The sequence below is a fragment of the Haliotis rufescens genome, unplaced genomic scaffold (assembly GCF_023055435.1).
Source record: "Haliotis rufescens isolate VD_foot unplaced genomic scaffold, xgHalRufe1.0.p SCAF_8, whole genome shotgun sequence".
Taxonomy (NCBI): domain Eukaryota; kingdom Metazoa; phylum Mollusca; class Gastropoda; order Lepetellida; family Haliotidae; genus Haliotis; species Haliotis rufescens.
The window spans coordinates 41,346,166-41,362,051 of NW_025964372.1; the positions used below are offsets into that span (position 1 = coordinate 41,346,166).

General features: G+C 42.7%; 1 protein-coding gene across 1 annotated transcript in view; it reads left to right on the top strand.

Moving 5' to 3' along the window:
• Positions 1-15,886, top strand: part of LOC124121675 (nucleoporin NUP188-like) — an 83,304-nt gene that overhangs the window by 10,458 nt on the left and 56,960 nt on the right. Inside the window, exons 7-16 of the mRNA XM_048389041.1 lie at positions 888-944; positions 1,451-1,519; positions 3,706-3,753; positions 5,574-5,660; positions 6,635-6,711; positions 7,375-7,446; positions 9,135-9,177; positions 11,360-11,563; positions 12,207-12,296; positions 14,994-15,059. Coding sequence (XP_048244998.1) covers positions 888-944; positions 1,451-1,519; positions 3,706-3,753; positions 5,574-5,660; positions 6,635-6,711; positions 7,375-7,446; positions 9,135-9,177; positions 11,360-11,563; positions 12,207-12,296; positions 14,994-15,059 — 813 coding nt within the window. The remainder of the gene's footprint in view (positions 1-887; positions 945-1,450; positions 1,520-3,705; positions 3,754-5,573; positions 5,661-6,634; positions 6,712-7,374; positions 7,447-9,134; positions 9,178-11,359; positions 11,564-12,206; positions 12,297-14,993; positions 15,060-15,886) is intronic.

The following is a 15,886-nucleotide window of genomic DNA, read 5'->3' on the forward strand; positions in this document are numbered from 1 at the left end:
CTGGACTTACTTGCCCTGTGTTTACATCTTGACTTACATTCCCTGTGTTTACATCTTGTCTTACTTTTCCTGTGTTTACATCTTGAGTTACTTGCCCTGTGTTTACATCTGGACTTACTTACCCTGTGTTTGCATATTGATTTACTTGCCCTGTGTTTACATCTTGTCTTACTTGCCCTGTGTTTACATATTGAGTTACTTGCCCTGTGTTTTCATCTTGACTTACATTCCCTGTGTTTACATCTTGAGTTACTTGCCCTGTGTTTACATCTTGACTTACTTGCCCTGTGTTTACATCTTGAGTTACTTGCCCTGTGTTTACATCTTGACGTACTTGCCCAGTGTTTACATATTGATTTACTTGCCCTGTGTTTACATCTTGTCTTACTTGCCCTGTGTTTACATATTGATTTACGTGCCCTGTGTTTACATCTTGTCTTACTTTCCCTGTTTACATATTGATTCACTTGCCCTGTGTTTACATCTTGACTTACTTTCCCTGTTTACATATTGATTTACTTGCCCTGTGTTTACATCTTGACTTACTTGCCCTGTGTTTACATCTTGACTTACTTGCCCTGTGTTTACATCTTGACGTACTTGCCCAGTGTTTACATATTGATTTACTTGCCCTGTGTTTACATCTTGACTTACTTGCCCTGTGTTTACATCTTGACGTACTTGCCCTGTGTGTACATCTTGACTTACTTGCCCTGTGTGTACATCTTGACTTACTTGCCCTGTGTTTACATCTTGACTTACTTGCCCTGTGTTTACATCTTGACTTACTTGCCCTGTGTTTACATCTTGACTTACTTTCTCTGTGTTTACATCTTGTTTTACTTTCCCTGTTTACATCTTGACATACTTGCCCTGTGTTGCTGCAGGAGGCGTACAGCCAGTTCCTGAATGACCTGCTGGACAACTACCAGCTCACAGAGAAGGTGAGAGTTGTGGCCCTTGGTTGTGCCAGTATCCACTGATCCAAGATTTGGCTCGTAATATTGGGCGAATAACAGGGAGTGTCCCTGTCTTCCATACCTTGTAAACCATAATGCAAATCTTCAACAATATGTATTGTGGTTCAATCTATATTGCGAAAATACTATGTAAGAGTATTTCTTGGGTTATATCAGTAATGAAATACATTAAATCTACCTAGTACAGCAGATGTTGGCTGAATAAGTACATATTGCTATTTGTCACTGTGTTACCTTCCTTGGTTACGTTACAATTAGCATCACAATGGTTACAAATGGCAGACAGGCCAGATGAGATACGAGATCGTTCCCATCAAAAAGTGTCGCAATATATCATGTATATTGCAATTACAAAATTGAAGCACATACACTGTTCTACCTGTTACATATGCACTATACTCTCTTTCTTTATCGGGACTATTCTGAAGTTTGTGTGTAACACGTCTCTCAGGTTTGCCTTTTCATTTCAGCTGTTGTCTCAGTTCTCCGATGTGTGTAAAGCTCAGATGCCGACCTGGGAGACTCACGGACCCCTGATGGTGAGTTGTAGTCATTCTGCTTCAACGGACCACTGATGGTGAGTTGTAGTCATTCTGCTTCAACGGACCACTGATGGTGAGTTGTAGTCATTCTGCTTCAACGGACCACTGATGGTGAGTTGTAGTCATTCTGCTTCAACGGACCCCTGATGGTGAGTTGTAGTCATTCTGCTTCAACAGACCACTGATGGTGAGTTGTAGTCATTCTGCTTCAACGGACCACTGATGGTGAGTTGTAGTCATTCTGCTTCAACTGACCACTGATGGTGAGTTGTAGTCATTCTGCTTCAACGGACCACTGATGGTGAGTTGTAGTCATTCTGCTTCAACTGACCACTGATGGTGAGTTGTAGTCATTCTGCTTCAACTGACCACTGATGGTGAGTTGTAGTCATTCTGCTTCAACTGACCACTGATGGTGAGTTGTAGTCATTCTGCTTGATGGACACGCCTACCAATAAAAAACAGCAGAGAGCATCCAAACTAGGGCTGGGATGAGTCCAAATTTACTACCCGGGTACCTTATCCCCTATTACCCGACCCTACACGAGTACCTGCTATAGGTCACATGAGATAGGTACAAAATGTCCGATTGGGAAACGTTTAACTATACTCCTGTCAAAATGTTTTTGGATACACGTATAAACCGATCCTGTCATGCATACGCTGAAGTTGACTGAAGTTTTATCTTTATGCAAAATATAACGTTAGAAGGAATGTGTGCACAGGCATAAAGAAATGTGAACCTGGGTCACTTATAGTGTTGCCACAGAGTTCTAGATAATTTTTGCCATTAAACAATATAATGACGTGACTAACCATGGGTCCGGGTTGTCCTGTGGGTACCCAGGTCCTGCTGAGTACCCACCCGAGTTACCCGTCCCAGTCCTCATCCAAAATAGGGAGGTGCACACTTTGAATGGAAATAGCCACAAAAATTCCAAACAAGACACAATCGCCATAACGTGTGCCTCATAATGATTATAACCTGCCACATTTTCAATGGAGACAGGGGGCACGAGTGGCCCAGTCGTCTAAGGCGCCGCGATTCGCTATGCAGAGTTGCATCCCTTGGGCACGCCAGAAACCTGTGATTGTGGGTTCGAATCCCGGTTCGACCCAATTATGTTTCTAGGTTTGTCAGCACCATACCAATGCTTGTGGGTTTCACCGAAGTGGTAAACGCCTGAGACCTGCATCACTTCGGGCTTTCCACCTACATTAAGCTGACACGCCGTGATATAACTGGAATACTGTTAAAAGCGGCGTTAATCCCAACTCACTCACTCACTCAATGGAGACCGCAACAAACGGAATGCGTGCACACGAGGTTTGCTGTGGTCAACATGATGTACTGTGTTTGGTGCCAGTGAAAATATGGCAGTTTTTAGTCATTATGATGCACACTTTATGGAATATGGAATAATGTGTCTGTTTCTATTTAAAGTGTCTACAAATTCCATAGTTTGGCTGCTCTCTGCTGGTTTTTATTGGTTGGCATGAAGTAGTGGGTTGTTTATGGCAGGATTTTGTCAAAATTGTGCACTTTGGGTTAAACATGTTAAAGGCACCAAACTTGGCACACTTATACACTGAACCACTCCGATCATTTCTGGATATGGATCCACCTCAGCAGCGCCCCTGGTGATAGACAATCCAAGATGGCCGCCGACATTGCTGAAATCTCTATGATGACAATCTTTACATAATATATCATAAACATATGGTCAATCTTAGTAATTTATTCAGGATTAGTTGATGAATGGAAAAAAATTATGTGATTCATAAAGCCATTTTCATTTTGCATTTCTTTATGTCCACTGTGTCCTGATCATTGCTGATTTGTTACCAACATTCTCTGAATCATGCATCAGCAACCAATACTTACTGTAAGAGGCGACTGCTGGTAGTAAGATGCGACTGACGGGATCGGGTGGTCAGGCTCGCTGACTTGGTTGATGCATGTCATTGTATCCCAATTGTGTGGTCCGATTCTCATGATGTCAATCACTGTATTGTCTGGTCCAGACTCGATTATTTACAGATCGCCATCATTTAGCTGGAATATTCCTGAGTCCGGCGTTAAACAACAAACAAACAAACAAACAAACAAACAAACAAACAAACACTGAATCATGTGCTAAGTCTCTGTTGAATCAAGTGCAAGCTGTTGAATCTTGTTTCAGACGGACCATCAATCTCAGGCATGGGTACACCAGAATCTGAAAGAACAGGTGGGTGACCTTGGGAACAGAAGGTCAGGCAGTCAGACGTGAAACATCAGGACCGCCAGTGTTGCACTGTTTAAGTTGTGCCCAAATTTCACTACTGAAAAACTACAGTGGAAAAGCTTGGAGTTTTAAATTTTTTCATGGCTTATTTTGGTAAATCGCTTCCACTGGCGAGAAGTATTTGTTCAAAAATCCAAAAGGATGGGTGGTGATTTCGGGTTAGAATGATGGTCGTAAGAAGTGATTTCATGGATCAGGTGTGACTTTGTGAGTTAATGGTGTGTCAACGTTACCCTGACGGCCTGGATTGTTACTAAAATCATGATAATATCAATCACTGGATTGTCTTGTCCAGACACGATTGTTCACAGGCGCCATCATGTAACTGGAATACAGCTGAGTTTGGAGTTAAACAACAGATGTGTGCAAAAGGACAAAGTAGTGTAGTCATATTTGCTCTGTCTGCCTATGATGTACAAAACTCAAATTATGTGTCATGTTGCATATTTTTGGAGTTTTTCAAGGCAAATTAATATCTGTGATAAAGTCGGGTGTACTGGTTACCTCCCAGGAATGTTCATTAACATTATTACCATGGTTACAGTGGTCAAAATCTCATTTACTAGTTCTTGGGACCTTCAAAAGATTTTGAGTTATCCAAAGTTTTGTGTTAAGCATAAATTACATCATAAAGCCCAGAATAATTTTGTAGGCGTCATAAGGCTAAAAAAAATAATAGACTTGTCTTCTCAGGCACCACCCGCATCATCATAAAGTCTGCTGCATGTTTCGTTTTTGTTTCTATTTCTCCTCTCTCTCTCTTCCCCCCAAAAATCTTTAAGTATATTTGATGTCTCTAACACACAACCCTGGCAGTTAAATAGAGAATCTCACCCAAGTGTCTTTTGATATCAAATATATCAACACGAGTTAATAAAAGTGGGAAAACTCTGAGGCTTTCCGAGGATTTTTTCCACTTTTATCAACAAGTGTTGATATATTTGATATCAAAAGACACGAGGGTGAGATTTTATTTATCATCCAACATCATTCTTCCAACTTTTTCAGTTTGTAGAAAGTTATAAGCAGTGTCTTAAGTGTAAAAAGCACTACTAACAGCTTCAGTAGCAGAGCCATTAGTGATGTCATTTGATTGTGACGTCATGGTAACCAATGATGTCACAATGGTCTGCAAAGCATTGTGATGCAATTTCATTGCAGCGATATCTACAGTATAGATATCGCTTGATCTCACCCAAGCGATATCTCCTGTGGGAGCCAGTTTTGGATGATAAATACTACAATACTCCAGAACAACATGATTTCCCCGAAATTATTGTAAACAAAATTTGGTTACTTACTAGCTTGAACAAAATAAAAAGCAAAAACACTGCCTGCCCGCGCAATAATTTCAATTCCTTTGCCTGAGCCACCCGTGAAGATTCTAGGGTAGAATAGGTCTTCAGCAACCCATGCTTGTTGTACAAGGCGACTAACGGGATCGGTTGGTCAGGCTCGCTGACTTGGTGGATGCACGTCATCAATCCCAATTGCGTGGATTGATGCTCATGATATTAACCACTGGATTGTCTGGTCCAGACTCGATTATTTACAGACCGCCGTCATATAGCTGGAATATAGCTGAGTGCGGCGTTAAACAACAAACCAACCAACCAACCATTGCCTGAGCGCCAATTCTATTATTTTTTTGAAGCCTAAGCAAGATTGTCCTTACGATAAATGGTGTTGTGAAAGGCATCTGCTGAGATATCTGCTGACAGATTACACCGTGAGGCCAATGATAATTATTATTTGTGTTTCAGTGTGAACTGCTTGAGCTGCTGCTACTTTACTTCAAAGACTTTGAGACGAATGAAAAAGGTTTTGTGGATCTCCTGGAGAAATTCAAGGTTTGCATCATTACATGCTGCATCCGACTTTAGCCACTTGTCCAAGTCTGAGTTTAGTCATATTATTGTCTCTCTAGTAAGCTCAGCTAATAATAATCTGACTTGTGAAGATTCGGGGTAGAATAGATCTTCAGCAACCCATGCTTGCCATAAAAAGCGACTATGCTTGTCGTAAGAGGCGACTAACGGGATCGGGTGGTCAGGCTCGCTGACTTGGTTGATGCTTGTCATCGATTCCAGTTGTGTGGATCAACGGTCATGATGTCAATCACTGGATTGTCTGGTCCAGACTCGATTGTTTACAGAGTGCCGTCATATAGCTGGAATATTGCTGAGTGTCGCGTTAAACAACAAAGAAATAATAATAATAATCTACATAATAACACTTAAGAGTCAAGTTCGGGCTAGTTGTCTCAAACGTTTTTGGCACCAACACACGATTGTTCTTTGTGGGCTTTGTGTGATGGAAGTGGACACAGCTGGTCCAGTCACCCAAGCCACCGCAATGTGCTGTTCAGAGTTGTGTCCCGAAAGCCCATCTGAACCTTATGATCAGGAGTTTGAATCCCAGATTCGCCACGATCTGGATTCATGGTGTTTCAACACCAAGGCCATGCTCGTGGGTTTCACCAAGGTCAATGACCTGCATAACTTTCCACCCGAATTGTACTGATACTAGTCTGCACCATGAGCTACTAGTTTGAAGCCTGTGTCTAGTAAGGTGCTGTTCGGTCTATTAAGCTAATAATAGTCCGCATAATAACTCTAAATTTGTACTGAAAATGATGCAGAGAGCCAAGTTCAGGCAAGTAGTCTCAAATGTTTTTGAGACTGAAAAACTACTCTCACTCACTCACTCACTCACTCACTCACTCACTCACTCACTCACTCACTCACTCATCTCACTAATCTGGGCCAGTTACTCACTCACTCACTCACTCACTCTTGTCTCATTTCTAGTCTGTCTGTTTCAGGGTCATGGGTTCGGGTACCTGCAGAGCTACAAACATGCACTGGGGAAAGCTGATGAGAAAATAGTCAAAAGAATAGGGTAAGATATCTTCCCTTTTTGTATGTGGTCGTTGCAGGCCTCGAGTCACGGTAGTTTGCGCATCTAGTGTCATTTGTTTGTGAATGTTTGAAATTAACGTGATTAAGCGCCAGTATTTTGAGGTCCCTTACTTATGTTAATGTTATGTAACAGTAAATCTAGGTGTTTTAGCCTGTTCGAAAGATTTAAATCGGCCATGTCTGCTACAAAATTCCCAATTTTTTCAAATATATGAATGATTGCTGTTATTATTACATTTCAACTTATTTCAACTTGTTAAAACATTGCAATTTTGAACCAAAAAAATTTTTCTTTCAATTTGACTGCCAACAAAGCCAAGGGCCCAATTGCGTGGATCGATGCTCATGATGTCAATCACTGGGTTGTCTGGTCCACACTCAATTATTTACAGACTGCCGTCATATCACTGGAATATTGCTGAGTGTGGCGTTTGACAACAAACAAACTTAGTTTGGAATCCCAGAAAAATTCCTGAAACCTTCCTAATTTTATGCATATTTATTATATGTTGCTGTTTTATATGACCATCACCTTGTTGCTGATGTCCCCTCGTGTTTAGACATTGGTCATCAAGCGGGCTGTTTAACGTCTCCTAGTGTGCAGTCATCATGTATGGGTAAATGTCTGTCCACTATTGTCCAGATACCTGGAGATGCTCATCCTGCTGGACCTCATGGACTTCACCACCGCCGCCAAGTGTCGGGAGGACAACAAGTGAGTCATCCGTTACCATGGCAACCCAACAGGATTTTAGTGAAAACGATTGTCCTTCTCTTGTGCTCTTCAACTCCCCCCCCCCCATCTGTAAACTGTGTATGATCATAAGAAATGTCCTGCTCAAACCCTTTACAACCCATGGGTAATTATTACACTCTAAGGAGATGGGGAAAGATGTGCGACCTGGTAGACTTAAGAGTTTTTACTACACACTGCTGTTCAGGAGTCAAAATGTGTTTGTGTGAAGCTTTGAATCAGAAAACTGTTGAGGTTTCTTCTCAATCTAGCTATCGCTACACAAGATCAGAGGATATCCCATTTCAGGTCACGCCAGCAAGACCTTTCATTCAAATAATCATTGCGTCATTTACAAGAAAACGTAAGTCTGAATGTGTTTTCTTATCATGCAAAGGTTAACACGGGGCATTTTGTACGACGGTTCCGGGTTGAGCGACTGATTCTAAATGCTGAACAAGTGGCATTTTCTTTTTCTCGCTACAATGGGATACACATTTGAAATGGAAGACTTTCCATAGCTTGTGGAAATTGCTGACATACCATCTTGGTCAAAAGAATTTTCTTCAGTTCAGTTTTCAAAATTTGTCAAAATATTTTTCAGATGTGTGGAATGGAACTCCATATTGAAACTAGTGTCGTAAAGCTCGAGATAGCTGCTTTCTTATTGGCTAATGTTGTCTTCCAGTTAGTCATTTCATTGGTCGGTCAAAGTTCGCGAATGTAATTCTGTCGTGACATGCAATGGGACGTCATGAGATCTTTGTTAAGTGGGAGTGAGATCTGATTTAATGAGATTGGGTATTCAACTCTGTTTGAAATTTCTAGTAAACATTCAGTTGGTTTATCTCAATGCAGTGGTCCCTCCTTATTGCGCTCTTCGATGTAGCGCTAACTCAATACTAGCATGTCAGTGTCAATGTAAGCGTGAAGTCTTCAGTAATACCAGAACTGTGTTCCCACTGTCTCTTGAAACTGACAGTCCTGGGCCCACTTGCACAAAGCGATCTTAACGCTAAGATGATCGTAACTCCCATACTTTAACATAGGCTTACAATAGTCGTAGCGCTAAGATCGCTTTATGCAAGTGGGCCCTGGTGGACTGTCAATTCTAAAAATGACCGACCAATGAAATGACTGACAAGAAATCGGCATTGGCCAATCAGAAGGCAGCTTTCTCGAGCTTTACGACACTTGTTTCAAACTGGCGACTACGCTTCGAAACATATTTTGACGTATTCTCGATTAAAAAATTTAAAACAGATAAGAAGAACATTCAGGAATGGCTTATAGATGGCACAGATTGCAGGGATATAATCATAAAACCTGTAACTGTCGTTCGGAATACCCCGTGTTAAATATATCGTGGTTTCATGATAAGAAAAAACATTCCGACTGTCACTTTCATGATCTGGTAAGTGACGCTCTGATTGGTTGGTGAAAGGTCGTTCTGACGTGACCCCTAATGGGATGTCCTCAGATCTTTGTTTGGCGATAGCGAGAACTAAGATCTGATTTTAATGAGATTGAAATCTGAAATCAGTGATGTTATGTATGATTAGACTGAAGGGTTGGAATGGTGTTAAGAATCAAGCCCATCCCGTCAACACAAACCAAACAGGTCTATATGAAACCACTGATCTCACTTATCAGTTATATTTTTCTTTCAGCTTTGATGAGCACCTTCTCCTCAGTAAGAAAGACACTTTTAACGTGAGTTTCTCCTGTTATTTGATATGCTGCTAGTTTTTAATTTTCATTTCGTGAACATACAGTAATAAAGTAGACAGACACAGGTTCTTCATGTACACTTGTATTCATCATACACCTCCTGCACTCACACGTCTTGTCACTCAACTGCAATCTGAAGCAAACCAAGATGGCTGCCGTAAAGTCATTCCCAAGGCGTAGAGGGCAGTTTCGTATTCAAGGGGAAATTTCGTATCCACATATTATAAACCTATTCATTGGGATCGCTATTAAGTAAGAGACTTCTTTCTATAGGCATTAAAACCTATTGTGAGGTTTTACTTTCCAGTCAGGTTAAATCTCATAAACAGGGACGTTGTAATGTCCCTGGGATTTTATATAATATCCCAGGGATTTTATATAATGTCCTGGGTATTTTATTAATATAACTTCCGTTCAGATTGTAACATGTAATGAAATGTAAAATCAAATGACAAATGTTTTCTTTATATTCCCGAGGATCGAACTCGCAACCTTCATATCTGTAGCCCGGTGAGTGTACCACGAGGCTACAGAGGTGTTGATAAGCCTCACTGGTTTTTAGAATGTCCTTTTCAAGATCCGTACGCCAGCAACAGATATTTTACGCACGTTTCCTAAGGTTCATGGAAAGTATGATCGAAACATAAAAATGTTGATAAATGTTGTTTTAAGTTTCTTTTATCGGTTTATAAGCATGGAAAAACACTTTCCCTCGGATTTGGTAGACAGAGAATGGCTTCGCCCCCTTGGTTTTTCCCTCTCCCCAGGGCATGCTCTTTCTACCAAAACCCCGTGAGCATGTTTTCTCCAATACTTAACATACATAAGGCGAGAAGGTAACAGAATGTTCCGACTTTATACAAAGAAGATCGGCCATGTCTTTGGTTTCTCTCACCGCTGTTAATATTTCTAAAGAGTTTCTAGGGCTTCGGTCTTGCCCCACACTGAAGCACATGTAACACATGTGTCGTCGCCTTGGACTTTGTTCGAAATGTACCTCTGTTCACCAAGCAGTGACTAGGTACCGGTACCCGATAGGATTATATGGCAACGTGGCTGTTAACCTTCTAGCACCTAAAAGGCAGCTTAGCGTGTATACTCCCCTGAGAGATGAGAATGTTTCTTGAGTAATAATAGCGCTTTGAGCATGCCCCTGAGTAATGTGGAAATACGCGCAAATTAAATGACCTATTATTATTATTATTATTATTATTATTATTATTATTATTATTTTATTATTATTAACACAGCTTCAGAGACAGGGAACTCAATCTTTGCACGTTCACAGGTTCTTTGACAAAGTACATTTTCAGTCAATAGATAAATGGTTTGGGAGCAAGGGGTATTGTTACGAATTGATTTCCAAATTAAAACGCAAAGGTTAAATCAGAAATCTGTTCTTACAGAAAATATGTAGTGAAATGAGTAAATTCCAACTCAAGAATAATGAGTTATAAAATGTCCAAGATGTTTCCTGATTTGCATTCTAACAGGGCTTTTGAAGCCAGTGTAAAATCAGCATCAGATTCTAATTATTATAGGAGTGAGTCGTAGCTATCACCAAGAGAACCATAGACACATATAGAGAAGTATATACGTTAAGAAGAGATGTTTCCAAAGTGTACCAATCAATGATAAAATTAACAATCAGTCAAGTGTTACCACAGTGTGTCTTTATTCTTATCAGACTGCCCTGTGGTCTAGTGGTTGAGCATCTGCCCGGAGAGCGGAAGGAACATGGTTCGATCCCCGGCCACGTCATACCAAAAGACGTTAAAAGATGGTACTTGTTGTTACCCTGTCTGGCGCTCGGCATTAATGGGCTTAAACAAGGACTGGTCGGCTCGGAGTCAGTATACTGTGTCTGAGTGGGGTATTCATGTTAAACTGCGGCATGGTATCTCAGTGAGCTAGCACTATAAATCGGCATCAGTCCGGACTAGTACAAGCAGCCACACACGCACAATCTTTGACGCGACGTTAAACCCAATTTCACCTCACCTTCACCTCTTGAATATGAGTAATTCTTCATATATTAACCAATACGTATGATATTCGCGTATCTTTTGTCGTTGAGTATAGTAGCAGCCCATAGATGATGGAGAGGAAAAGCTGAGAAGAACATCAGATAGAGCTAACTGGTACCCTTGTTTTTTGTGTGTAGAAAGTCAACAAGATATTTGAGCATCTGGGTTGCGAGCGGCAGGTGGCGCCACTGTTGTTAGGATGGGCCGTTCTCCGCCAGTTGTATGTTGACGAAGATGAAGGCGCCATGGCAACCAGGAAGTTGGGCAACATGGCGTTGCAGTTGGGTGTGTTTGACTATACACTCGACCTACTGAAAGTGGAGCCGTTCAATGGCAGCATGGTACGTTGTAGTGGTATTGTGTTCTGTTCGAATCGAAATGTCCAAGCAATACAAGATATTTCCATCTAACACAAACAAGTTTGCCCCTATGCTAATTGAATATTTGTCTGGGTGCCATTGTACAAAACAACCTTAGCTCTACGACTGTCGTAAGTCTATGTAAAGGTGTGGGAGTTGCGTTCACCTTAGTGCTAAGATCGCTCTGTACACGGCACGGCACCCTGGACAGTAAGATCGATCTTGTGACTGCTGTCGGCCCTCCCAACATGCTTCTTGCAAGACAGTGACTGACCAATCAGATAGCTAGAGACCCGTGAAGATCCGGTTAGAATATGTCTTCAGCAACCCATTCTTGCCGTAAAGGCAACTGTGCTTGTCGTAAGAGGCGACCAATGGAATCGGGTGGTCAGGTTCCCTGTCTTGGTTGATGCATGTCATTGTATTCCAATTGCGTGGATGGATGCTCATGATGTAAATCACAGGATTGTCTGGTCCAGACATGATTATTTTCAGACCGCCCTCATAGAGCTGGAATATTGCTGAGTGGGGCGTTAAACAACAAATAAACAAACAAACAGAATGCTAGATCCTTCGCATGTAAAGATAAAGTGTAAATGTTTATGTGTTGATGCTGATGTTGCAGATTATCGCCTCCTTCGCGCGTCTCATCGTCTACTCCCTGATGTTTGTCACGCTCAGTTTGTTTGATGAGGAGACACTGGGGAACCCTGAGGTATTGATGTTACTTGCTGTGTAGAGTTACAGCCCTTTGTATCTAGCATGTCTAGGTCACAGTTTCAAATCCCATATTTGCCCTGATTATGTTTGTTGTCTCTCTGCACCATCCATCCCGATGCTCATTGGTTTGCCAAAGTACTACACACCTAGGAGTTGTGTCACTCTTACACCTGTCACAATTCACCCACATGACTGTATCCCAATTGCGTGGATCGATGCTCATGATAATTAAGGGCATGCTACGGAGACAGGGGTACCCTACTTAAGGGCATGCTACGGAGACAGGGGTACCCTACTTAAGGGCATGCTACGGAGACAGGGGTACCCTACTTAAGGGCATGCTACATAGACAGGGGTACCCTACGTAGACAGGGGTACCCTACTTAAGGGCATGCTACGGAGACAGGGGTACCCTACTTAAGGGCATGCTACGGAGACAGGGGTACCCTACTTAAGGGCATGCTACGGAGACATGGGTACCCTACTTAAGGGCATGCTACATAGACAGGGGTACCCTACTTAAGGGCATGCTACGGAGACAGGGTACCCTACTTAAGGGCATGCTACATAGACAGGGGTACCCTACTTAAGGGCATGCTACATAGACAGGGGTACCCTACGTAGACAGGGGTACCCTACTTAAGGGCATGCTACGTAGACAGGGATACCCTACTTAAGGGCATGCTACATAGACATGGGTACCCTACTTAAGGGCATGCTACATAGACAGGGATACCCTACTTAAGGGCATGCTACGGAGACAGGGGTACCCTACTTAAGGGCATGCTACGGAGACAGGGGTACCCTACTTAAGGGCATGCTACGGAGACATGGGTACCCTACTTAAGGGCATGCTACATAGACAGGGGTACCCTACTTAAGGGCATGCTACGGAGACAGGGTACCCTACTTAAGGGCATGCTACATAGACAGGGGTACCCTACTTAAGGGCATGCTACATAGACAGGGGTACCCTACGTAGACAGGGGTACCCTACTTAAGGGCATGCTACGTAGACAGGGATACCCTACTTAAGGGCATGCTACATAGACATGGGTACCCTACTTAAGGGCATGCTACATAGACAGGGATACCCTACTTAAGGGCATGCTACGGAGACATGGGTACGCTACTTAAGGGCTTGCTACGGAGACAGGGGTACCCTACTTAAGGGCTTGCTACGGAGACAGGGGTACCCTACTTAAGGGCATGCTACGGAGACAGGGGTACCCTACTTAAGGGCTTGCTACGGAGACATGGGTACCCTACTTAAGGGCATGCTACATAGACAGGGATACCCTACTTAAGGGCATGCTACGGAGACATGGGTACGCTACTTAAGGGCTTGCTACGGAGACAGGAGTACCGTACGTTGACAGGGGTACCGTACGTAGACAGAGGTACTGTACGTAGACGGGTACGCTAATTAAGGGCATGCTACAGAGACAGGGGTGCCCTAAGTAGACGGGGGTATGGTACTTAGGGGCATGCAACCTCGACAGGGGTACCCTTGGTAGATTGAAGTACGCCATGTAGACGGGGGTACTCTACATAGACGGGTACCCTAAGTAGATGGGGGTACCTTACATAGACAGGGACCCTTGAAGATTCGGGGAAGAATAGGTCTACAGCAACCCATGCTTGCCGTAAGAGGTGACTAGGCTTGTTGTAAGAGGCGACTAAATATAACGGGATCGGGTGGTCAGACTCGCTGACTTGGCTGATGAATGTCATCATATCCCAATTGCGTGGATCGATGCGCATGATGTCAGTCACTGGATTGTCTGGTCCAGACTCGATTATTTACAGACCGCCTTCATATAGCTGGAATATTGCTGAGTGTGGCATTAAACAACAAAGAAACAAAAGAAACAAACATGATTGTCACATGAGCCTACTATGGGAGTGTTGTTTCAAGCTTGTTGCAGAGAAGCCAACCATTATGATTTTGTGTAATAATTACGATTTTAAGTCTAAAATTATGGTCTTACAATTGTACTCCCCTAAATTACATTTTTTATCATTTTCTTCACAAATTATCTAGATACATAAAGTATCGTAGAGAACAAATTGTTAGTGCACCTGTGACATTAAGCATTCTATATCGAGACAGTGCTGACCAATGAGAGCCATGCTTTCAATTTACGGAATTTAAACAAAGTCAAGTCATCATAACGTTCGATCTTTGGGGGTGCAGACAGTGACAGTTTTTCACTTATGTGCAGGCCTTACGAAAATGTCGAAGAGAAAATCTGCTCTTTTTCTCATGAAATAACTCTTTTTTTACCCCCATGCACCTGTGAATATCTGGGTTAGAATAGGTCCTCAGCAACCCATGCTTGCCATAAGATTAAGCTTCTCGAAAGAGGCAACTAACAGGCTCACTGACATGGTTGATGCATGTCATCATATCCCAGTTGCATAGATCTATGCTCATGATGTCAATCACTGCGTTGTCTGATCCAAACTTGATTATTTACAGACCGCCGTCATTAGCTAGAACATTACTGAGTGCAGTGTTAAACAACAAACAAACACTTTTATCCCACTGATCATCCAAAGGTTCAATTAGGATGGGCACTTCCATGGTTGTTGGTCATATTTGCATGCTTCAAACACCGGCTTGCCTGCCCTAGACTAAATTATCAGTTGGCACTATGATGTATCTGTACAACCCACTCCTGTATTTCAGGCGCTGTATGAGGTTGCTGCCTTGGTGCTGAAAGCGGACTTCAACGCGGAATACATGTGGCAGAAGGTTGGCAGGCTGTTACCTCTACTGTCTACCTTGTCATTGCCCTAATGGTGAAAGTTAAAGATTTAAGGGTCCTAAGATTCAAGTAATATTGGAGCAAATCTCAGACGCCAGGACTTAATTTTGAACACTGACTGTTATTCTAGCCACTGTTAGTTTGAGATTTCATGAAGAAATTTACTGGATTAATGTGATGAATGAAGGTCACAGTTAATTTTAGATGCAATGATTAGATTAGACATCTGTCACATCAGCTGTTATGCTGTAAAGTTTGTTCTCTAAGAATGGTCCCTAGCAACCTTTGCTAGTTTCCCTGTGGAGATTCTAGGTTAGAACAGGTCCCCATCAACCTGTGCTGGTCTCCCTGTGGATTCTAGGTCTGAACAGGACCCTAGCAACCTGTGCTGGTCTCCCTGTAGAGATTCTAGGTCTGAACAGGACCCTAGCAACCTGTGCTGGTCTCCCTTTGGGGATTCTGGGTCCCTAGCAACCTGTGCTGGTCTCCCTGTGGATTCTAGGTCTGAACAGGACCCTAGCAACCTGTGCTGGTCTCCCTGTGGAGATTCTGGGCTAGAACAGGACCCTAGCAACCTGTGCTGGTCTCCCTTTGGGGATTCTGGGTCCCTAGCAACCTGTGCTGGTCTCCCTGTGGAGATTCTAGGTCTGAACAGGTCGATAGCAATCTGTGCTGGTCCCCCTGTGGAGATTCTGGGCTATTACAGGACCCTAGAAACCTGTGCTGGTCTCCCTGTGGAGATTCTAGGTCTGAACAGGTCCCTAGCAACCTGTGCTGGTCTCCCTGTGGAGATTCTAGGTTAGAACAGGTCCCT